This window comes from Cannabis sativa, chromosome 2, assembly GCF_029168945.1.
Source record: "Cannabis sativa cultivar Pink pepper isolate KNU-18-1 chromosome 2, ASM2916894v1, whole genome shotgun sequence".
NCBI lineage: Eukaryota > Viridiplantae > Streptophyta > Magnoliopsida > Rosales > Cannabaceae > Cannabis > Cannabis sativa.
This window is the reverse complement of record NC_083602.1, coordinates 88923928-88949185: the sequence shown is the minus strand read 5'-3', so window position 1 is coordinate 88949185 and position 25258 is coordinate 88923928. Positions and strand designations below refer to the sequence as shown.

The following is a 25258-nucleotide window of genomic DNA, read 5'->3' as shown; positions in this document are numbered from 1 at the left end:
ATTTTAGCATCATTTTAACCTAACCAATTTAATTTGATCACGCAATAAAATATGACTTCAAAATGACACACAAACTAGTCCCCTATTTCTTATTCCATCAAATTTTGTAGTAAGAAATTTGTCAAAAAAGAAAAAAAAAATAGTTAATTAGTAATTTTTCTATCCGAACTTTGACATGTACCAAATAATAACCCCTGAACTTTTTTTGTCTTTAAAAATTCTCCCTGAACTATTGAGATTGTTAGATTTAAAGACTTTTGTCTAATTTTAGTAAAAAAATTCTAATATGGATGAAAATTTAGGGGCATGATTTAATACATATCAAAGTTTGAGGGACATGATTTGGTAGATATCAAAGTCTAGGGAGCATGGTTTTAATACATAAACAATCACTGAAATAGTAAAATTGAATGAAATTAGACAAAAGTCCTTAAATTTAACAATCTCAATAGTTTGAGAGGAATTTTTAACGGAAAAAAAATTCAAAGGGCATGATTTGGTACATGTCAAAGTTCAGGGAGAAAAATTACTAATTAGCCAAAAAAAAATTGTAGTAAAAAACATTTCTTACAACGTAGCTCTTTTTTTTTTTATTTGGATCTCAACTATATAAAATGACATTTGGTTAAATGGAATAGTTATAGTAATAATAATGGTAAAGAGAAGAATATTATATGATGTTTGATTTATTTTTGAGAAATTTTATTTATACCAAAAAATTTTAAAGACATCCTATTTTAATAATTTTTATTTTATGTAAAATTTATATATGTAATTATATTAAGTTTTTTAACTTTTTTTTCTCAATTTACATTCTTAAAAAATATACATATCAAATAAAAAAAATTATATTTTAAATATTATAAAAAAAATTAAAAAAAAAATTATATGAAATTTTCTTAAAAAAATTAAAAAAATATATACATGAGTTAGAAAAAATTATGAAAATAAAATTAAAATAAGTGTTGAAATTAATATTAAATAATGTAAGGAAAAAAAATTTAATTTTTTTTTGAGTACTTAAAAATTATTTAAGTTTATATTTTTTTTTAATAATAAAGTGTATTTTTTTATCATTTTATGGGTGCAAATAGAATTCTACTTTATTTTTTTGAATGATAGTGAAAATGAGTGGTGTATTGATAAAAATATCCATATTTTAAATTATATAAATAATAGTAATTAGTGATTACATAGGTAATATGTTGAAAATCAAACTAAATAGTGATTCTATTACGATTATGTTCAATCTAATATGATCTAAGATCAACAATAAGTAAGTATAAAATATGGACAAAATAATAATTTTATTTATTAAATAATGGTAATTAGTGATAATACATTCAAAATTAAAGTAAATGGTGATTTTTCTATTACAATTATAATATAAGATTAATTATAAGTAAGAGTATAAAATAAGGGTAAAATAGTAATTTTATTTATATAAATAATGGTAATTAGTAATTACATAATATGTTGAAAATCAAGATTATTCCATTAGGATTACCCAAAATCTAACATGATTCTAGGACCAATCAAATATGTCTTTCACGTAAAAAAAAAAAAAAATCTTTTTTTTTGATAGAAAAAATCAAATATATGTCACTCACCTAACAAAACCACCTTAAAATCCCAAAAAAAAAAAAAAGAAAATTAATTAAAATGAAAATAAAAAGTGTAATAAAAATAATTTATTATTAATTAATACAATATTATGGATTTATTTAAGCTTAGCTCACAGTCTCGACAAACAAAGGAAGAGACAGAGCTGAAAGAAGAGAAGGCAGAAAGGGTAAATTGGTAAATAAATGAAAATATAAGGGCATAAAGAGAAAAAGAGATAATATTTAATTGACAGCGACGCAGGAGTAAAAACCAGCAGCAGCCAAAAGAGCTCATCCAAACAAGAGACTTCTCTCTCATCTCTCTCCTTCTCTCACCTCTTATTGTGGTTCTCTCTCTCTTCTGTGCCCTTTTTTTATCGTGCGCTTCTCACACAATCTCATCCTCTGAAGGAGATTCGTCTTCGACTTCGGCTTCATCTTAATCCTCTTTCTTTTTTTCTCGATCCACACACCTAACTGTAAGTAGATTCATGATTTGTTTAATCTCAAACCCTAATTTGTTTTTTGTTTTTTTTTTGGATCGATTACTTTTTTGGTTTTTCAGATCCCCAATCTATATTTCTCTTTGGGAAAAAAATAAATTTTTTCGGAAATGTTTTTTTGTTGATTGATGTTTTGCAATTTTTGAATTTTGTTTTGTTGTTGTATCTCTAGATTTATCTCGATTTTAGTTTTTTTTTTGCATGTTGACGATTTTATTTTATTATTTAATTATGTGATTATTTTTGTCAATTTTGTATTCGATTGGTTATTTTTTGATTTTGGTGTTGATGATGGATTTTTTGGATTAACGATTTCTGTATTTTGCTTTGGTTTTGCTATGGAATAGTGTTTGTTAATGATTTTGGATTTTAGGGTTTCATTTCTTCGTATTAGCATTTCATTTCTAAATATTAGCATTTCATTTTGATTGGGATTTTTGTAGGGTTTTGAGATTTTGGATTTTTATTTTAGTGTTTTTGTATATGCAGTAATTGTGCAGTGCTTAGCTACATTTAATACTTAATTGCATGTTTGAATGACATGTACTCTTGTCTTTTGGCATCGCATCTTCTCTACTGTAAGTTAGTTTAAGAAGAATGAGGAAAAAAAAGTGGGCATTGAGCATTAGCCGTTTACCTTTAGTTGCATCTTTGAAACTTCGACGCATTCTGGTCGCTTTGGACTACTAAATTTTCTTTATTTTTTTTTCTATGGTTAGACGAAGACATTGTACACCTCATTATATTTTAACGTTTTTGTGGATCTACATTGCTGCTGACTTTAGGCAATCATGAGCGACGAAGGAGAAAGGACTTGTCCTCTTTGTGCTGAGGAGATGGATTTGACGGATCAACAGTTGAAGCCTTGCAAATGTGGCTATGAGGTGTGTTTCTCATCTTATAATTTGGTTTGCCCTCTTCTATATGAGCAATTTTTAATTCCATTTGTTCAAATTCATATGTTCATTGGTGGATTTGTGGAAATTTGTTTGAGCTGTTTGTCACCTCCTGTTTTAAATCGAAGATGGAGTCTGGTTAATTCTCCTTCGATGTGCCAGATATCCTCTTCCTCTATATAATCAACTGCTTGCGTGGTTCCATTAAATATTGAAGCTTGAGATATATGTCAATTTGCTTTTCTGCAAGAGAAAGTTGAATCTCTGTTAGACACACAGAGCCAGATTATTTAGCTTAAGCTTTTTTAACGAGACAAAGCACTTTCTTTTCAAGCAATTTGTTGGCCAGTAGGTGTTTGGTGAGACTGTGAGACCAAAGAAAACAAAAACCAACGTATTATTGAACAATCTGGGCTAAAGCCACAGCTGAACTCTGAATTTAACTCTGCAAGAATCTCCTTTTCCCCAAATTGGTCCTTAGGTTTACCTCGTTTCTCAGCCCGAGTGCAGTTCTAATTTTTTTTACTGTATTGCAGATATGTGTTTGGTGTTGGCATCACATAATGGACATGGCTGAAAAGGATGAGTCTGAGGGGCGTTGCCCTGCATGTCGTGTTCCTTATGACAAGGAAAAGATAGTAGGGATGGCTTCAAAATGTGAAAGGTATTTATTTAGTGAACACGATTTGTCACAATGGGAAAGAAACTATTTCTTCGTACTGATTTTGATTTGAGTGTGTTTGTCTGTTTGTTATTTTTTCCCCTGTCCTATATAATTTTATCAGCAGATTGGTGTCTGAAGTCCATATGGAGAGAAAGATGAAGTCACAGAAGGCAAAGGCTAAATCATCTGAAGGGCGGAAGCAGCTCAGCAGTGTACGAGTGATTCAAAGGAACCTTGTTTACATAGTTGGCTTGCCACTTAATCTGGCAGATGAAGAAGTATTCCCTCTAATCTGTTTAGTGTATTACTCTCGTCTTTCCGTGCAATTTCCTTAACATTTTTGATCTTTATGCCGATGCTTGCAGCTTCTTCAGCGTAGAGAATATTTTGGTCAATATGGGAAGGTTCTCAAAGTATCAATGTCTCGGACGGCTGCTGGGGTCATTCAACAATATCAAAACAATACGTGTAGTGTGTAAGTTATACATTACAGTGTGTGTAATTTTTTTCAAGTACGTATATGTTGAGCTTCATTTTTGCTTCTACATTTTAGTGCTACGTTTATGTAAGGTCATACCTTGACTTTCATGGTTTCACCTACTTTTGAATATCTTTACCAATTTTGTATTTTGAGCTGTTCATTTGCTTAGTGGTGAGGCTCATGAAGAATTGGTTGTAAGTTATCATGTTCAATAGCATTCTAACCGTATTTTTTGTGGTCAGATATATTACTTACTCAAAAGAAGATGAAGCCATTCGTTGTATTCAAAATGTACATGGTTATGTCCTGGAGGGTAGATCTTTGAGGTACATTTTTGCTGTATTGTCATCAGCAGCAGAAAAAGAGTATAACAATGACATTATATCAGAATGTATGTATTGATATATTTCTGTTTAATATTATGCTTTAGGGCTTGCTTTGGAACCACAAAGTACTGCCATGCTTGGTTGAGAAATGTGGTATGACTTTTTATTTTCTTAAATACAATATTGCTTAATTATTTTCTCTGTTGATGATGTTTGATTGACTTTTTTTTATTTTCAGCCATGCACCAATCCTGATTGTTTGTATTTGCACGAGGTTGGTTCTCAAGAGGATAGTTTCACAAAAGATGAAATAATTTCAGCGTACACAAGGTATATTTGGAACCATATTGCTCGCCAGATAGTTTGTGTCCTCAGTGCTTCTATAATACCATTTGCTTGGGAGCAGGGTATACTCTGAAGTGACATTTTAGGATGGATATGCAGTTCTCATACTTCTGAATGACCCCTGTAGTGTATTTTTTCTTTCATTTATAGGATGGATATTCACTTTTGGTCAACAATTACAACCCAAGTTAGCAATCTATAAACATGAACTTGAAGTGCTTTGAGATGTTTATCAGTTTTTATAGTTGGTGGAAAATGTGCTATTAATTAGCCTGGAGGATCAATATGAGTTTAACAACTCCTATAGTCCATGTTAGCAATCTTTAAACCTGATCTTATGGTGCTATTGTAATGCTTATCATGTGGAATGGATTATGATTTTAATAGTTGGTGGGAAATGTGCTAAGCATAAAAGATCATTTTTGAAGGGCTAATATGTGGTTCCTGTCCTAATGTCATATCTAAAAACTAATTGTTATTGAACTGTTGACGAGCATTAATCTTGGATAAAATCTTTTACTGCATATAGATTTCGAGTTTTCATTTTCTTTTAAAAATCCATCCATGTAGTTATGTAAGATTTAATAAATCTGTGTTCGTATTGAGAGTTTAGATTCATTAAATATAAGTTCAGTTGTACAAGAGTCTTTTGCGAGTCAATAAATTCTTTCGTTTTGCTAATGTAAGTTGTATATATGATCTTTTTGCTTTATACTTGGTTAACTTGCTGATTTTAAAGGAGTAGGGTCCAACAAATCACTGGTGCTTCAAACAATGTGCAACGGCGCTCAGGGAGTGTTTTACCACCGCCTATGGATGATTATTGTGACAACAGTTCTGCTTCTACTGCAAAACCTATAGTGAAAAATGCTCCAAGTGTAAGTCACTGGTGTTGTCTTTCCTTTTAACTATTCTCTGTTGGTGTGAAATGTATTTAATTCACTTTTGCAAGTTGCTATTGTAATCTTGCATAAAGAGAGCAATTTAGACTGCATGTTTAGGGTATTTTATTAGATGTGTGGCTATAGTAGGACCAGATTTCTAGATAAGTGAAGCGTGCTATATGTGATTGGCTCTAGCCAACTGCTGAAGACTTGTGCCTGTGCAGTTCTTGTGCCAGTTTTTGAACCATGGCTTTTTCATGGATTTAAATTAGATGTGTTAATGAAGGAGATTGGAAGCTCTTGTTTGAGGGTTGATGTTACCTTAATGCTGTTGATGTATAATGTTAATGTTGTTTCCTGATTTTTGTTTTCATTTATACAGAATACTGTAAACACTGGTAAAGGGTCTCCTCCAAACGGAAGCTCTGGTAAATCTATTGCGCTTCCAGCTGCAGCTGCATGGTATGTGATTTCTTGGTGGTTTGCTATGCTTTAATTTATGATTAGAAGATCTTATTATTTATCTAAACATTGCAGGGGAATGCGTGGTTCAAATTGCCAACCACTAGCTGGAAATTTAACATGTACAAATGGACCTTCCAAACAGAAACTTGACACAGTAAGTAATAAACTGCCATTTTCATCAGCGGTTGCAGGTGGTACTCAGACTTCTGTAATGCATGTTGATGGAGGGAAGAGACAACCGTCTGACAATATCGCTGAAACAGAAACATTGAAGCCCATGAAACAGCATAATAGTTTGGATTATCAGAGCAATGTGCTTGAAAAACCTGATGATTCTTCTTCTGAAAACATGAGCAATCAGTTCTCTTCTTCACCGGTATCAAGAGATAATGATAGAGGCATTGATATGCTTGCTAATAATTCAAATACCATTGACCAGGATGGGCAGTCCTCTACTTCTGGTAATGAAAGTGAACATCTCACCTCGGAAGGCCAGGTCCAGAATTTATGCTCTGAAATTTCTTCATTGTGCATTGATGCAAATGTCATAGATGAAGATTCTGGTAAAACATCTAGTAGTTCATTTTTGGATCACTCCCTAATTAAATCTTCTGTGAATCAAGGGTTGTCACCGTATTACAGTGAGCAGTTTAGAGAAACTTCTACATTCTCTCAAAAAGCAGGAACTACAGATAATGAGGTTTATGTTAGAGATCAACCTGACTGGTTAGCAGTTTCACAAACACAAGCAATGCCGAGTACATCTTCTGAGTTAGAAGAGGACATAATATCTTTTGATAATCAACGACTTAAGGATCCGGAAGTTGTGAGTCGTTCAAATTATTTACCAAATTCTACCAATTCATTCCATACATCAAATCATGCTTGCTCTCCTTTTCAACATGAGGCCTATGCTGCAGCTAATTCAAATACAGATCGTCTATTTGTGGATAACAAACTTAGAGATAGTGCATTTCTATCTGCATCTACAACTCCATTAACATCTAATGGGTACCCTAATAACTTACCAAATAGCTACATTGGATCTGAGAACATATCAGAACATTCCTTTTTGCATTCGAATGAGGATAATGGGAAGCACATTGGAAGATTCCTTGGTGATGCAGCTAATACTGATGTTAATTGTGCTGTAGATAGAGGGGAGAGTAGCATAATTTCAAATATATTATCACTGGACTTTGATACTTGGGACGAATCATTAGCATCACCTCAGAATTTGGCTAAATTATTGGGAGATGATGATAAACAGTCTGGATCTCACAGATTATCGAGTTCTTGGAAGGCACCAACACACAATCAATCCAGATTCTCTTTCGCAAGACAAGAGGAATCTATAAATCCTGTTTTTGATGTACAGCCATCACATAGTTTCCTTGGGCAGGTTTCTAACCATGCTTTTAGTCGCGACTTTTCTGACAACAGAGATACACACTTCGATAAGCTTGGCTTTGGTAATGGTTTCTCCTCCGGTAGTTTTGATGAATCTGAGAATCATGCCAGCGGCAATCATTCAGTTTTCTTTTCCAATAAGCCTGGTTCGTATTGGATGGACTCTAAAACTTTTCATTTTACTGGAATTTTATTTTGAAGCCTAACTTTTACAGTAATTTGTTTACCTGTTACTATTATGATTCTGAAAAATGTGCATAACTAGTAGATAATATTTAGTAATTTATGGAAAACACACTTAAAACAAGTTATTTTTCTGTTAGAAAATATCTTCCCTTCAATGAAACTAAACTTAATGTAATTTGGTCTGACAAAACAAAAGAAAATCTTTCTGTGCGTTGATGAGTTGCTTGTTTTTGCCACGTACGGGTTATTTTGCAATCAGAAGAACTTTATTTACTTGGTGAACCAGTTTTGCTACTAGATTATTTGCTAATCTAAGTGGTTGCTCAAATGTCTGCAGCAGCTTCAAGGGCCCAGATATCAGCCCCACCTGGCTTTTCTGTTCCTAGCAGGGCACCTCCCCCAGGCTTTGGATCTCATGACAGGATGGAGCAATCTTATGATACCTTTTCTGGTGCGTTTTAAGACATGATATGTTTTAATATCTAAAATATCTTTCAGATCAACTTATTATTATTTTTTAAATTCTCAGGGAATCGCTTGCTTGATACTTCATCAATGTTGAGAAATGGATATCAACAACAGGCGTCTGGAAATATTGGTAGCAATGCTGACATCGAGTTTATAGATCCTGCTATATTGGCAGTTGGTAAAGGAAGACCTCAAGGTGGACTGAACAACCCAGGCATGGAAATGAGATCAAACTTCTCTTCACAATTAGGCTCTTTTGAAAATGATGCAAGACTTCAGCTTCTGATGTCAAGATCCCTCTCCCAACAGCAGAACCTTAGATTTCCTGACATGGGAGATAATTTTTCTCATCTTAGTGATTCTTATGGATTATCTTCTAGGCTTGTTGAGCAATCACAAGTGAACAATGTATCCCCATATGCACAGATGTCTCTCCAACAATCCAGAAATGGACTTATGTCAAATGGTCACTGGGATGGGTGGAGTGAGGTTCAAGGCGGAAATACTTTGGGCATGGCAGAGCTTCTTCGTAATGAAAGACTGGGATTTAATAAGTTCTATGCTGGTGGTTATGAGGATTCCAAGTTTCGTATGCCCAGTTCAGGTGATCTATACAACAGAACATTTGGGATGTAGTTCTCACTCATTTAATATCTTGACTTGTGTTTGAGAGAAGCTTGAAGGTGTATTACAAGGGTTGAGAGAAGCTTGAAGGTGTATTACAAAGGGTTGAGAGAAGCTTGAAGGTGTATTACAAGGGTTGAGAGAGAAGCTTGAAGGTGTATTACAAGGGTTGATAGAAGCTGAAAGGTGCAACATTGCGTGGTATCGTGGCCATCAATTGACTTATAACTGGTCTCAGTGAGCAACCGATGTAGGATCGAACTCTCAAAAACATGGGGCTTTTAATCCTGCAGGTGAGAACGAATTCTTGTTTAGTTGGTGTGTTGTTCAATATTTACCAATTTACCAGTATTTGATTCGGTTAAGTAGAGGAATGGATCAAATATCCCAATCGAGGTAATGCATCAGGATTGCATCCTACTGAATTCAGAATATGAAGTTGCTGTCAAGGTTACGAGTTCATATCACATATTGTGTAACTGCATATTTATATTTTGCGCTCAGAGTAAAATTTCTTCCTGTTAATTGACAGTTCTACTTCTGGCTTTGGTACTTTGGTAATGTATTGAATCTGAATCTCAGGGTCCTGAAAGTCTAGTAGTGACATGCTCCTATAAGTTTAATTTGTTGAGAGCCGAAAACCGAAAACCATAAAGCATTAGGAGTGTACAGTTTTGGTTAACTTGTATGTTTATGCAAATTTCAGGTGAAGTATGCTGTGATGTACTACTTATATTTTGCATTGAAGACCATTGGAGATTGCTGTAAATGATTCTCGACTGTTCATCAACTGGATGTGTAAGCTGTTAGCATTCTTCATCATATCCTTGCTGAAATCCGCGCGCGTTGCTCTCGTAGAATGAAATCTAATCTGACCCACCCCTCCTTTCTCTTCTTCCTAGGGTTTTCTTATATATAAATATACCTGGCTCTTACTACCACCTTCACAATTTACACATACTGAGGCAATATTCAAATTGATTTAAACCCATCTTTCAATCTCTTTTTGCTTCACTCACTGCTTCCTCTTCAAAACTCGTTTTGGTGTTGTTATTAAGTTTTCACATGTTCTGATAAATTATATATATTATATATATGTTATACAAAAATATTGCTGGCGTGTTTAATATCCTATTACCTTACTCTACTATAGCAAGATTGATGGGATTAGTCTTCAGAGGCCTATTGTGATTTTTTTTTTGTTTTGATCATTAAGCCTATTGTGAATTTGATATATGGTTTGATGGGCTTAGTGGAATCGAATTGATTAGAGTGGTTTTCAACGCCATCATTTTGCTCTAATCCGTTCAATGTGATTAAAATAAAATGTGAGTGTGCTCAGTTCGATTTTCATAGAAAACTAAGGTAGATTTTTGGTTCACCATGACAGTAACTGCAATGGTAATGAACAGGTTCAATACATTGTTTGCTTTTCTCTTTTAAATTTTATAATCTATTATTGCAAAAAGTATTGTAATTATAGTTATATACTAAAACTAATGTAATCTCTATTATAATTACATTCTATCACAAAGAAAAAAATATTTTAATAAAAATATACTAAAAAAAATTAAAGTCTATATTATTATTTTTTTGTTTGAATATTTTATACTTTATAAGATAAAAGTAATAACTAATAAGTTAATTTTGGTCAATACAATAATTCTGATTATAATGTTCATTCTTTTCATTATTATTTTTATTCTATTATATTTTACCATTTCAATATACTAAACACCACCTACAATAAAATAAAATTTGTGTATTTGCACAAGTGTGTAGCGGTTTCAAAAGTGGACTTAGAAAAGGTCAATGGCATTTTTAGGTTGGTAATATATAATATGTAATAAATTTTTGGTCAAGAAAATGTAAAATCGAAAAAAAAAAAGATAAATAATAAAAAATGGCTATTGCAGTCGGTACACAGTTCCTTGCAAAATTACAAAATCTTCAATTTTTCCAATTTTTTTTGTCATTCTTCATAGATAATCTAGGCTTATTTAACAAACATATAACAATTTTGAACACGAATTTAAACAAACGTAATGATAAATGGTTATTAGGAGTTTGATTTGTTCAACTACCTTCTTAATTCTTATTACAAAGAAAGTTATGTAAGAAAAAAAATACTAAAATACTTTTATGATAAATTTTATTTTACTATTAGCTTCTATATTCTATTTTTTTAAAGTAGGGTAAAGATTATTTTGGACCACATGTTTTGCAAAAGTTGTCAATTAGATATTTTGTTTTGTTTTGTTTTTTTTTTTTGAAAGAACCAAAAGAAGTTCATTGCAAAGAAAAGTTGGGAATCACAATAGGGGATCCCTCCCTTAAAATGTAGTCATCAAACTGGCTACTTTGTCTTGCCTGCTTTGCTAAAGCATCGCACGCTAAATTGTCTCGACGAGAAATAAAAAAGAAATTACAATCATCAAACAAATTACACAACCTCAACACCTCCAAAGCCAAAGGCTTTAACTGCCAAATAGGTGGACAAATATGCTTCTTCAACGGATCAACCAGAATTTTTGCATCGGAGGCACCAGCAAACTTGTTGAACCCTCGCTCTCTAGCGAGCTTCATAGCCCATTTAATAGCCAACATAAAATGAGTCCTATATTTTCTAAAATTGTACAAATAAGATCCTGAATTGATTTTTTTTGTCAAAATAAAACTTAATAATAATATGTTCTAGTGATGTTATGACAAAACTATTCACATTTTCTGTATCTGTTCGTGTTGAAAATTGTTTTAAAGTTGGTTATATTTAAAAAAAAAATTGTTGAAAATTGAGCTTAGAGTCCTATTTTACCATTTTGTAAAATATAGGGTCTATTTTGTCATTTGATAAAACAGAGGGTCTAAATGATAACTTTTGCAAAACACAGGGTCTAAAATAGTATTTACCCTTTAAAATATCTCACTGAAATTCTATGGATGTTTGCGGTGTGGATTTTGACCATTTTTTCAAACCAAACCGCATATGCGATTTTTGTAATTTCTCAAACTGTCTGTACCGTAAGACTTTAAAAATTGAAAAAATAAATGGAACTATATCACATATTGGTAGTGGTGTTACTTGAAAAGTTATCAAGTTATCCATTTTATATAATTATATTAAAATAAATAGAACTATATCATTAATAATGAGACACTTTTAAATTAAAAAATACTACAATATTTTAGTTGTACCTAACACCCTTTCATATATTATATGGTTATGAGAAATACTAAAATGTACTTTTAGTGAATAGTATCCTACTAAGTATCGTATCGTTATTAGTATAATTAAGTATCGGGTCTTATAAAATTTAATGTAATAGTATAATTAAGTATCAAGTCTCATATAATTTAATATAAGAACTTTTATAAAATATCGTTAACTAATCGTAATGCGCCATCTCTAAGTGGTGCTAGACACCACTAATGTCATGGTCTTTTAAATATTATTGGCCACTGATTTCATTTATCATTTCTCTAATTATATAAACCTACATTTATTTTTGTTTAATTTCCTCCAAACTCTCTACGATATTAATAATTAATTAGTGTTGAAAAAAAAGGAAATAATTTACATGGTATACTAACTTTTTCTATTTTTTTAACAAAAATACTACCAGGCGGTATTTTTTACTTTTTTACTGTGTTTTTTTATAAGTTTCATACTGCAGTATACTGTGTGAAGTTTCACTGGTGTTCTACTGGTGTTTTACTAGTGTTCTACTGTTGTTTTGAGTTATACTGCTTTGTGTTTTACTGGTGTTTTATAAAAACACAGTATTTTTGAAAAAATTTCCGTGTGACAGTATTTTTGTAAAAGTTAACTAAAATTCCAGTATTTTTGTAAGTTTCCCGTTTTTCATTATCTATTCTTTAAACTGTCTTTTTCTTCAACATCGTCCTCATAAATAATCAACTTATCCAATTCAATTATTATTTTTATTATAAAATTTCCCAACAAAATAATTATATTATTATTTTTGTATTTAATTTTTCAGGAAGGGACCTCTCATGTCGGCAAACATAATTATAAGATTGCATATGTAACCAATTTTTCTGAAATATCTGAAATCCTTTACAAAAATATCAGTTATGAATGAATTATGATTGGTTTATTTTCTCTCAGAAAATAATTGGTGTTTTGGAATTTTCTCTTTATGTTTTTGTTTTGGCTATGAAAATTTCATGATGGAAACGTTAAAAGATAGCATATGTATATGTATATGAATATGTGGACTATAGTATAAGAGAAGTGGTACTGGTTGTTGTTATTGTTGTTGTCATTATTATTAGGACAAAGTATTAGTAACAATTATGTGGATCTTCTTAGTTTAGAGCCCAGCCCAGTGGGCCATAAACATTAACTGTCTTAGTTAGTGGTGCCACATTAAAGATACAAACAACAATATCAAAATCAATAATGCCATTTTACATGAAGTTGTTTACCTAGCTAAGCAAAATGGTTCAATTTTGGACCTCTCTACAAGGAAAATATGCGGGTAATATAATCAGTTTTATCATAACATCTCTAGATCAGAATCATTGGATTATTATTAAGTTTTATTTTGACAAAAAATCAGTTTAGAGGTCCTATTTGTACAATTTTAAAAAATACAGGGTTTATTTTGTCATTTAACAAAACAAAAGGTTTAATTAGTAACGTTTGTAAAACACAGAGTCTATAATGGTATTTACCCAAAATATGCTTATTTTTTTCAAAAATATTCTAAAGGTAAATAAATTATGTGAAAAAGGAGATCACGTGGTGTTGATCCCGTCCCTATCAGTAGGGACGGAGGGAGGTTTGGGATAGGAGGCCAAAATTTAAGAATAATTTAGGTGGGGTGCCAAATTTATGATTTTGAAAAAGTATGTGAATTAGTTTGAAAATAACGTGTAAAAGAAGATTACAAAGTTTAATAGGGGCTGAAAGTTGCGTTTGGTTGGGAGTAATGAAATGGAAGTAAATCAATTTTTATTCTATTATTTTGTTTGATTATATTTTAAAGCAATGGAATATCATTCTAATGGCCATTCAATTACAAGATGAAAAAAAAATATATCAATTTATTATGCATCTTAAGTTTTATTCAAATATATACATATTTTTTCTTATTCTCATTTCTCTCAACCAAATATATTTTCGTCCTCGGTCTTAGGGATCACCGAACAAATATAAGGGCCTAACCAAATGGCCGGGAGCTACCAATAGTATGGGTATGGAGCGACCCAAACTAGAGGTAATTAAGGACAAAGGTACTCGACTCTTTTACTATTTGAAATCCGAACACTATATTAATGTGATACTTTATAATTAATTAATAATTTCTCATATTATATATTCAATCATAATATATTGTATAATTATTAAAAAAAAATATATTGTATAATTGTATTATTCTCTCTGACATCACATGCGTAACAATCATATTCATTTAGCATTACTAATTCAGTAATTTCCAACAAATTTCTGCAAAAATGACTTTCAATCCTCAATTGAACACAAATATGGACCCTACTTCACACTTTATCCTATCCATGTTCACAAAGCAATAACAATTGTCATTTTTCAAAATAAAAAAAATACACTAAATTTAACATTCTATTAAAGAAATATCCCCATCTGTTACTTATGTTTTAATATAATATTTTTAATGTTATATTTCGAATAAATATTATTTTAGACCTTATATTTTTGTAAAAGTATTAATTCGACTCTCTATCTTATTATATGATAATTTAGATATTGTATTTTTTAAATTAGTACAAGATAGATTTTGAACTCAATTTTTGTCAATTTATTTTTTTAATATAACTAACCTAAAACTAGTATTTAGCATGAACAAATGCAAAAATTGTAATCAGTCTAGTAATTATACCTCCAAATCAGGTTATAATTAAGTTTTAATTTGATGAAAATTAAATTCAGGGTCTATTTCGTACCATTTTAAAAAATATAAAGTCTGAATTATTACTTAACAAAACAGAGGGTCCAATCGGTAACCATTGCAAAATACAAGGTACAAAATATAATTAGATAATACTATGTTTGGTGTTATTTATATATATAAAAAAATAGTATTTACCCTAATATTTTTTATGTTATGTGATATTTTTTTTTTCACAAATTAAGTATCACTCATTACATCACTAAAATATTCCCACGTGGTGATATTTTAATATATAAAAATAATCCTGAAATTTTTAAGAAAAATTATTGTATACACAACAATTAAAATAACAAAATTTGTATTGAGGTTCACTCAACTTAAGATCAACTCAAGTTCTCCATTAATAGTCCTCGAATACTCTATAATTTAAAAATCAATATAAAATGGTATCAGGTTGGTTTCAAACGTAAGAAGAGTAGGCACGTGTCTAGATCGTTTTTAAAAAATAAATGCTAAAAGAATCATCGCTATTGGTGTCATTACGTATTAAATCTCACATAATTTATTTTAATAATTATTATAAAATATTACTAACTATTTTCAAAATACAATCTCTAAGTATTATTAAACATTATTGGTACATTTTAGCTATGCACTTTTAAAATGGAGATTTTATTTTTAATAAAAAAAGTGATGTAATTTACAAATAATAAAAATAAAATTACAATTTAATCATGTAGTTAACTTTGGGTTTATTTAATCTTCTAGAAGGGAGATTATAGTTAGTGTATTTACTTTTTTTATATATATATATATATTAACATTTATATAATAAAAAAAATATTAAATATATATGCAATTAATTATAAATATATACAATAGAAAAAAAAAATTATGGATATTGATGAAAATTTATTCTCCTTAATTACAACACACTCTTAAATAAATAAATAAAATCAATTACACTATACTTTGTACTTTGTATTGCAGTGTAGGTTGAGCAATTTTCATGATTAAGTAGATTGTTGGAGTCTGTTCATCTAATTTGTTGGCTTACAATCTCATCTAACTTTAATATTTATAAGATATTGTCCGCTTTAGGTCTAGCCCACATAGAATTGTTTGGGCACATTTTTAAAATGCCCCATATTAATAGAACAGGTGGAACACTTATATTCAATGGAAGAATTGCCTATTCTTTCGATGTGGTACTTGGATTGATATCTCAACAATCCTCTTCACAAATGAAGGATGACGTACTCGTGACCTTACCTCCAACAAGACTATCTTGTACTGCCGTTATCACTAACGGAACTTGTGATCTGACCATCAATATTGTGAGGAAGACTTTCGACACAGGACACTAAACATAAATCTCCATCTTGTACTAGAGTAATTACTAACAGGACACGCCGCTTGAGCACCATAATATTAGGTATACTTTTGATACAATGCATCATACAAATCTTCAATCGCAAGGTTACATTGAGGACTTCTCCCACACAATGCAAATGCAGCTTTACTATTCCATCTTCTGAACATTTAGCTCTGATACCACCTGTTGGACCGCACACCCTAACTCCTACATTAATATGATTTTGTCCGATTTGGGCCTAGTTCGCACGAATTTATTTTTGGGGACCTTCACAAAAGTCCTGATACTACTAGAGTAGATGGAACACTTATATTTAAGGCAATTCTTGCATATTCTTACAATGTAAGAATTGGATTGATAAACTAACATAGGTAACGTGATAAATACAAAATAATTACTCTCTTTTGCACTAATGCTATACTGCTATTCATCTCGAGCCTCTCGATAATTATTTAGTCTTTCTAATTAGTTTGAAAGTGACACGTAACTCGAAAAACTCATTCAATGTAGATGAACCACACTTTTCTTATGTGTTATTGGGTGTCTCAACCAGCACCACAAAATAAATATTTGTCTATTGATTTTGTAGATAAACAAAATCTCAAACAAAAAAAGATGGTTTAAAATCCCCACCAACTAGAAACCCTACCGGTTAAGCATCAAACCTAACCCAAAGTCCGACTCCAACAAAATTGAGGTTGGCCCATTATGTTTATAATGAACATTATTCAAGTGAGCTTGGGCCCACATCCTAAGCCCTTTTCATCATGGTGAGGGATTAGTTTGTCGTTTTTCGAGGAATAATTAATATAGGACAAACGATTCTCCAAAATCCCATGTCAATTTTCTTTTATTAAATATATAATAGTATTCCATTTATAGTAAAAACATTTCAAATTTGGAAATTTTGCATGTTATTTATTATATACTATCATATAAAGTGTCAAAAAAATAAAAAATAAAAGAAAAAACAAGTGTCATCAGTGGCGGACCCAGAATTTAAAGTGAGGGGGGCATAAATAAATTTAAAAAGAAAATATAAAGTGTAGCTAGTGGGATTTAAACCTTTCACCTCTAACCTATTTACCAACTACCTTAACCATTACACCAAGGTTACTATTATGTCTATAAATATCATCTTTTAATACAAATATATGTTGTAACTAAGTAAAATACATATACATTTTTTTCTCGATTTTTTTTTAGGGAGAGCGACTGCCCCCCCTCGCTACAATGTGGGTCCGCCCCTGAGTGTCATCTATCGAAACCTCAACAAAATATCGAATTACACAAGCATTGAAATGATTGTCATATGACTTTTACAACCAAAATTATAAATATTAAATGTTTATACAATTTTTCTTCAAAAATATTAATTGATTAAATAATACTTGTCTGTTTTTTTTTTTTGTTGCAAATGAGTTGAAACCTTAATTATTGAAGGATTTTTTTGCTGCATTTTCAAAAATTTCGGATTGGATATTAAAATAAGTTATTTTGAAGTGGCTCCGCATGGTTGCTTAGCATTTGATATTGCAAAAACGGTCACAAGTTTATTATTGTATAGAGTAAATTTAGGGTGGGATCAACTCTCTCAACTAAGTGTTGTCGTTGGGAGATTAAAAATTACTTTTCTTCTTGGTAAAATTTTTCTAAATATTCTGATGGTTGTATTTTTATTATTTGTATCCCTACTAAAATTAGTAATTATGCTGGCATGCGGCTTATAATATGACTAAGTAAGATTTTACTCACAATTAATTTAATTGTTTGTCTATTTTTTATTTGTCAACAAACTTATTATTTTATAATGATCCTGAGGTCTAATTTATCTATTAATAACAATGTTTTTATTTTTTTAAATACTATATACGACCTTAAAATATTATTAAAAATATTGATTTTTTTTGTTTTGTATGTTTACGTCATCTCCAACTTATCCTTCTCTTTATATTCTATCTTTCACACTATCAATACTTATTTTTATATTTATTTTATCTCCAACCCAATCTTCTAAATATCATACTAAAAATATTTTTTTATCATATATATATTTTAAAAAATAAGTAGGACCTATATTAAATAACAGCTCATATCTCTCAAACAAATAAAATAAAATAAAATACTAATATATATTTTTTATCTATTCTAAAAGAAAAAATTAGGTTTTTTCGTTCCTAAATTTATAGCTATCGAAGGTTGCTTTTTTTCTCTGGCTAGGCCCACCGGCCTTCTGTGGGCTTAGGTGCAGCTTGATCGAAGTTGAATTTTCCTACTGCCATTCAATTTTTACTACTGCGATTAGTCTTGTCTTTATGACATGCTTTTGAGTATTTTAGTCTTGTCTATGTGACATAATTTTGAGTGTTTTAGTCTTGTCTATGTGACATGATTTTATTTTGTTTTGTTTCGTTGTTGGTTCTTCTTTGTTCTTCAATGACTCTTCATTAAGTCACTATTATTAGTGGTTGAAAATAACAAGTTTTTTTACGAATGAATGGGTTATTAGTAGTGCAGTTACGTACCTTACACAATAGTTGAGTACTCAGGCTACGAGGTTAAACTAGCTACAACAATTTCTACTACTGTGTCTTCTGAGTGGTGGATGAAACAAAATATAAGTATCCTTAATGTTAATTGTAATGCTCCAACCTTTTTCATCTAATTTTATTTTAATTTTTTTTGTCAAACAATTTAAGAATTAGACGACTTATTATTTAGTTCATTTTTTAATTTTAATCCTAGTCGTATATGTCGTGATTAGATTATTCCAGACTATTATTTAATAAAATTTCATGATTTATTCAAAAAAAATATAATAATAAGTATGAGTGTGATACTTTTTTTGATCCTATTGTGGTATTATGGTATTGAGTACTTTTATTTTACAAAAGAGAATTGCTAAAAAGTACCATTAGTGTCTAGTACTCTCCTTAATGTTATATTGCTATTGGTATAACTAAGTAGAATGTCCCATATAGCTTAAAAAGATAATTTTTAGAGATTATCGCTAACTAATCGTAGAGTATCACTTATAGAAGGTACTAGGTACCACTAATACCCAATAACAATTCTCTTTGAAAAATATATTAAACATATCAATCATGTCATATTAACATGTTCATTAAATATGTTAATAAGTTTGTTATATTGACAGACTTTCCAACTAGATGTATGGTCTTCTATTTAGGTTCTTGACACATTTAATAATTATATTAGGTATAAATTTATTTTAGTCATATCAAAAGTGTATCAACACTACTGTTAGAGTGTCTCGCATTGATAATATATTGAGTTGAAACTAAATACTATACATAAGATGTATGATCTACTTCTCTCATTGTCGATTAATTTTTAAGATAAAACCCCATACACAATATCAAATTCTAGCAAACACAAATGTTTATTTGAGTTACTAATCCATTGTTGTGTACATATTATCTATAACCTCCAAATACACAACACAACAATGAGCATAAGAGTTGAGATCTAAAATGAGTAAAGAAATCAAGCCAAATTCCATAGAAGACAAATATGATAAAACACCATTAATATTCAAAGAAAACAACCTCAAACTAAAACCTAAAATATAAAACAAACAAAACTATGCCAAAACATTGAAAAACACACACAAATAACAACAAATGACTTGATGAAAATCCAAAAAAGCATCAACTCAAACAACTCCACCACCCTCTGCCATCGAAATATTTCGTTTTGATTGGTCCACGTCATCATAGTGATAGTGGGTTTCATCCTCTTCAATGGTGGAACAACACATAGACATAGCATATCAATTCAAAGAGAGTTATGGGAAAATATTTTTCTAGTTTTATAATAAAGTTTTTTGCTCTTGAATATATTTATAATTCATCTAAATTTTATAAAATCTCATCAAATTCAACACTAGATTTTTATAAAAATATATCCTCTCAACTTTTTTTGCACTATATAATTTAACCAAACAAAGGATAAATATTTCATTTTTATCTTATGTGAAGTTAATTACATCAATTATCTTTATTTTGTTTAAATCAGTTCTTTTAAAACTGTTAGTAATTTTTTAAAATTATTTTATAATTAATTAGTCAGGCAAATCATGGAGTGACACGTGTACACTGTCAAACTGTTCTGTTATAGTAAGTGCTGAACTAAACAAACAAACATTCACATTGGGTACTTCTCAAGCCAAAAATAGATGATATTTCTCTTAAAAATATAATAAGAATAAGCAAACTATTGAAAAAGGAGATTTGTAGAAGAAAATTTAAAAGAGCAATAACAAGAAGAAGAAGAAAAATACAAATATATCCAGAGATGAAAAAATAACATTTTTATTTAAGATATTTGCAAGCTCCTTTCTAGGACTTCTTATAAGAAACTAGTGGATATACATATATTTATTGTGAGGGAGTGAGGCTAATTTTGTTAGCCAAATCAACTTTGAATAAATGGAACAAAATAATCACCTGAAGATTCTGAAATTCATAACAAGTAAATTTGAGTAAGGTTAACGGTAAATTCTTTCTACCACTCTAATGCATTGCAATAAATCTTCAAACATTATATCCAAAAGGATCAATATAGCAAATTCAGGAACAATTTTCACAAGTTATGTCCAAAAACACATAACAAATATATATATAGGGGGAGAAAACCCAAGTTAGCAATGCTTAAAGTTTTAAGCACCAAGATATATCCAACATGGTATAGGTATTATAGTAGTAGAGTATGATATTTGGCTTAACAGAAAAGTCAGATCCAATGGGCGATAGTTTAAGAGCAATCACTATTTGAATATTACAAAGAATAGGAAGACCAAGGGCTAGTAGTATAGTTATAAGAGTTTGCCTTAATCTTCGAGAGAAGGGGATAGATCTAGTTTTCCTCCTATGGCGGTGCCTGGGGAGGCTTTACCTGGTAATAGTATTGTGGGGAATTGGTGGCGCCTGTGTTAGGAGAAGTAAAACAGAGATTATGGGCTCCCGGGTTTAGTGGTTTTGATGAAAGAATGGCAGCGGAGGGAGGGGCGGCCGAAAATGAGAATCCTGATGATGCTGCAGTAGAGAACAGTGGCACTGGGTTTGCAGTAACCTGGCCATGCATTTGCCACGCGGGACGTCCTTGGGAAGAACCTAGTGCAATTCTCTTGTCTGTAGCCCTTTCCTGTATATTTGGATTTAAATTTAAATTATAAGTATAGTAATGGTTGTTCGCATATAATATGAATAGCATCACCCAAGAAAAAAGGTTCTAAAGAGTGAATGTAATTACCAGAAGAATTATTGGCAATATCAACAACAGAACAAGCAGTCTGATGTTATGAAAATTTTTGTACTATAGTAATGGCTTGTTCTCAGATCCGTGATGTTGGTGCTAAAGAGTTATTATGAACTAATTAAATTACTAATATTATGAACACTTTTAGACACTAATTTTTGAAGCTATACCATTTCCAAATGAATGGTCCATTAATGTTATAGATAAGGAGCAAAGAAATTAGTTGCCTAATTTATAACTTGACTGAGTAATTTCATGACTCGTTCGGTTCTAGTCATAACTTTGTACTGTTATAATAACATTATTTGGCTAAATATGGATAGAGAAATTGTTCAGACAAAAGGGTAATTGAAATTTTACCTCATTAGGAAAGAAACTAGGGTATACACCGCTTAACATTAGCGGTTGTTGTTCTGATGTCATTACGAGCCCTTTGAAAGGTGGATCGCCTAGTGTTGCATTGCTATGGTTCTCCATCTACAAAACCAGAAGGCATAGTACATAAACAAAATGGCTTATACAATGTTACATATTGATCATAATTTTTTTTTGGTCATTCCTATGTGATGGAAAAAAAAAGGGGGGATTATAGAATGCTAAATTTTGTCAATTGTATCAGTTAGTACGTGGAAAACAAATGAATGCAAGACAAAGTGCGAAAAAATTCATCATTTGCTACAAGATTTTGTTAGTTACCCCGAGAGGCTTTCTGTTGTGTACATCATAATGCCCAGGGTGGAACTGGATACGCCCCTCACTTTCCTTCTGACAAGTGCCAAATGAAGAGGTGGACATCCCCAGATTGAGATCAAGATTGTGATTATCACCTGCATATAAGAGAATCGTTAACAATTGTAACATTTCGGCATATTATACAATGACAACAAAAGGTCCTATAAAATTATCTATTAGAAAGTACCTTCATGATTGGCATTAGGAATCATTTCCCCTTCGTAGGTACTTGGCTCAAAGTTGGTGACTGCTTCCCTTCCATTACATTTGATAGCTGCTTTATCATATGCCCTGGTTTCCAGAAAATCAAAAGGAAGACGTGTTGGATGGAAGCCTAATGAGGTTGAGAAGGTAATAAATTCAGTTTCAGGTAGAGTGTAATTCATGATCATTAGGACCTTGCAGCTTCTACTTCGCTGTCGAATAGCCCAAGATATATATACCTGCATGCAAGCATCGTAACCTCCATGATGTAAACGCGGTCCCCAATTTCTGTTTCTTTTTCTTTGTTTTCATTCATTCATTCATTCTTCATCTTCTTTTTTCTTATTGAAATATATTTGATAGTTTGTTTTACACAGAACAACAAAAATTGAAAACCAAAAAGGAAATAATTTGTAACAATTGTAGTTCACACCAATGAAGGCATAATAAACTTCCATTATCAGAAGTATAAATTGAATGATAATATTTTTTAAAATAGTTCCTCACTTTTTGCCTAGGAATTGTCCCATTCGCGCTTCCCATCGGCCACATTTGTGCAGAGTCACTCCTCTATATTTTGAGCTTCCCCTAGAGAACCCAGTGCTCTGTCTGCGTAGAATGTGTACAAACTCTTCCTTGGTCAAGTTCTTCATCTGAGAAATGACCAAATAGGCGAACAATTTAAGTCTTATAGCACTATAGCACCCACAAAATTAAACAAAAGGGTATTCAGTATTTCTTTCAGTGAAAATAGTATCACATTAATACCTGCTTTAAATCCTCGTCATAATCGCTGAGATTGAAATTAATATCAGCATCTACTCCCCTGAACTTGATAGCAGCTCGATCATAAGCTCTAAAATCCAAAAACCCAAGTCAACCAAATGCATATGATAAGCACTGAGACAACAAATAACCCAAATGCATATACAAGAAGAAATTTACCTAGCCGCAGCATGGGCAGTGTCAAATCCACCTAAAGCAAGGTCCAAAAACAAAATTCGTCAAAGTTTTCCAAAAATAGAAGATCGTAACAGAAAATTTTCTAAATGGGTAGACTTAAAAAAGTCAGTCTCTAATAAAATAATTAAATCCATACCCAGATACACTTGTTTTCCACAATCCCTGGTTTACAAAAGACAAAGAAGAAGAAAAACAAAAGGAGAAATAGTCAGTCAAAGTTGTAAACAGAATCATAATATATATCTATATATATAATTAACAGATATTATTTATTTCCCTGTTGAAACCCTGAATTGCTTAAATACAATAAATGCATTAATTATCAATTAGAACTAAGCAAATGAATGATCGAAATCCATACACATACTTGATTTAACAAAGACCCAATTTCATCGAAACAATAAACAACACTTATTGAATACAATTCAAGAAGAAATTGACTCACCAGATATGCGATTCCCATCTTCCAGTCCTCCTATAGAAGGTCACCCCTCTATACTGTGAGCTCCGAGACCTGGGCCCCCTCCTGCTCTTCTTTACCGGCTGTGGCTGTGGGTTTAGAGGCGGCGCCGCTTCAAGCACTCTCACCTCACCAGACCCACTCTGATCAAACCCCAGCTCGATCCAGTTCCTCCTCGAAGAAGAAGAAGAAGAAGCCGACGAAAGCTGCCCCTGCCAATCCTTAAAATCTCCATTTCCTCCACCACCCATCGGGAAAAGCTCTTTCGTTACCACGACGTCGTTTTCAGCCCCAACTTTCAGGATATCGAAGCTGAACGTGTACACCTCGGAACCACCGGCGCGTGCGGAGCACGACTCGTCATCACCTACGTTGCTAGACGCGTCTGCATTGACGATTGAAGAATTAGAGGTCCCAGACTCGTCCATTGGAGTCCCCGAACCTTGCGGAACCTTATCGAGAACCATCGACGAGTCATCGTTACGAGCCGAATCGGCCGAGTGCACATTCAGATTAAGATCCAACATAGCTATTATTATTTTCTTCAAAATTCAGCTCCAACACAAAGAATCCTCCAATTCTCAGCTCCCAACCCAACACTATCTATTATATCAACTTCGCTCGCTCTTTACAGCTTCCGAAAGTTCGATCAATAACTATCACTAACAAAATTAATCGAACAGACAAAATTAAGCGGATCAGAATCAATCAATACAAACCCATTCCACACATAATCAATAGTCAAACACAAAAATCTAGAGAGAGAGAATAAAATATCTAGATAATTCAAAAAAAAAAAAAAAAAACACAAACTCAAACAAACTCAGATTAAAGCCAAAGAGATAAGAATCAAAAACCTGAAGAAGATGAAGAAGAAGAAGAATTAGTTACAGTAACTGTGATAATATCTCTCCGTTCACCAAAAACCGAGGGAGAGATTAAAACAAAAAACAAAAAAATCGGCGATGGATCGACCGAGAAATGTAAAACGACAGCGTTTAAGGCGTAAGTAAGTGAAGTGGCATTGGTTATTAAACCGGCGAGGAGTTGAGTAGCCGGCGGGAATTCATCGCCGACTAGAGAAAGGAAAACAAGAGAGAGAAAGAGAAAGAGAAAGGAGGAGGAGGAACAATTTCCGACCCGGTTTAAAAGGATGGAATATATATAAACATTTTTCTCTTTCTCTCTCCTCTTCACTTGTTCCATCGGTTACCGGTTATTATTATTATAATTAATTAATTAATTAATTAATTTTTGTTTATTTATTTATTTATTTTTGGTAGTGGCAATGGAATTTTGGTTATTACCACTACACACCACTCTCTGTCTTACAACTCTTCTCCTCTTCTCACAGTCTTGTGGTTTCTTACTCGAAAGGAATTGTGCTGTAAATTCGTATTTGTCGTGTTGGTTTGATTCATATTTTTTTTCGTGATTTTTAAAATATGAGTAGTACTGTACCGTGTTTTAGAAAATTATGAGTCATATCGCTAC

The 25258-nt window shown here is 31.6% G+C and overlaps 2 protein-coding genes across 15 annotated transcripts; one reads left to right on the top strand and one right to left on the bottom strand.

The window, feature by feature from the left end:
• Nucleotides 1-1864: 1864 nt before the first annotated feature.
• LOC115719388 (uncharacterized) lies at nt 1865-9990 on the top strand. Of its 12 annotated transcripts, none has more exons than XR_009686436.1 (15): nt 1866-2083; nt 2893-2991; nt 3540-3667; nt 3789-3945; nt 4033-4142; nt 4391-4474; nt 4579-4627; nt 4713-4804; nt 5559-5697; nt 6086-6165; nt 6241-7724; nt 8102-8215; nt 8294-8915; nt 8979-9149; nt 9563-9990. XR_009686436.1 is itself a non-coding variant. In XM_061110978.1 (13 exons), exons 2-13 carry the CDS (start codon nt 2899-2901, stop codon nt 8866-8868), a joined length of 3105 nt encoding a protein of 1034 aa, XP_060966961.1. In that variant the 5' UTR covers nt 1866-2083; nt 2893-2898; the 3' UTR covers nt 8869-9448. The 12 variants fall into 12 exon arrangements, 1 of the variants encoding a protein (XP_060966961.1); XR_009686434.1 differs by having other exon boundaries at nt 8947-9149; XR_009686435.1 differs by having other exon boundaries at nt 8294-8946.
• A 10678-nt stretch (nt 9991-20668) lies between these two features.
• On the bottom strand, nt 20669-24946 carry LOC115718941 (ethylene-responsive transcription factor RAP2-7). 3 transcript variants are annotated; one of them, XM_030647768.2, is made up of 11 exons: nt 24622-24946; nt 23750-24426; nt 23441-23466; nt 23287-23317; nt 23110-23197; nt 22849-22994; nt 22536-22580; nt 22325-22428; nt 22102-22232; nt 21766-21882; nt 20669-21291 (listed from the first exon to the last, which is right to left on the bottom strand). In XM_030647768.2, the coding sequence occupies exons 2-11, from the start codon at nt 24289-24291 to the stop codon at nt 21016-21018; spliced, it is 1506 nt and encodes a 501-aa protein (XP_030503628.2). In that variant the 5' UTR covers nt 24292-24426; nt 24622-24946; the 3' UTR covers nt 20669-21015. The 3 variants fall into 3 exon arrangements, with proteins under 3 accessions (XP_030503628.2, XP_030503629.2, XP_060966962.1); XM_030647769.2 differs by lacking the exon at nt 22536-22580; XM_061110979.1 differs by lacking the exons at nt 20669-21291; nt 21766-21882; nt 22102-22232; nt 22325-22428 and having other exon boundaries at nt 22437-22994.
• Nucleotides 24947-25258: the final 312 nt, after the last annotated feature.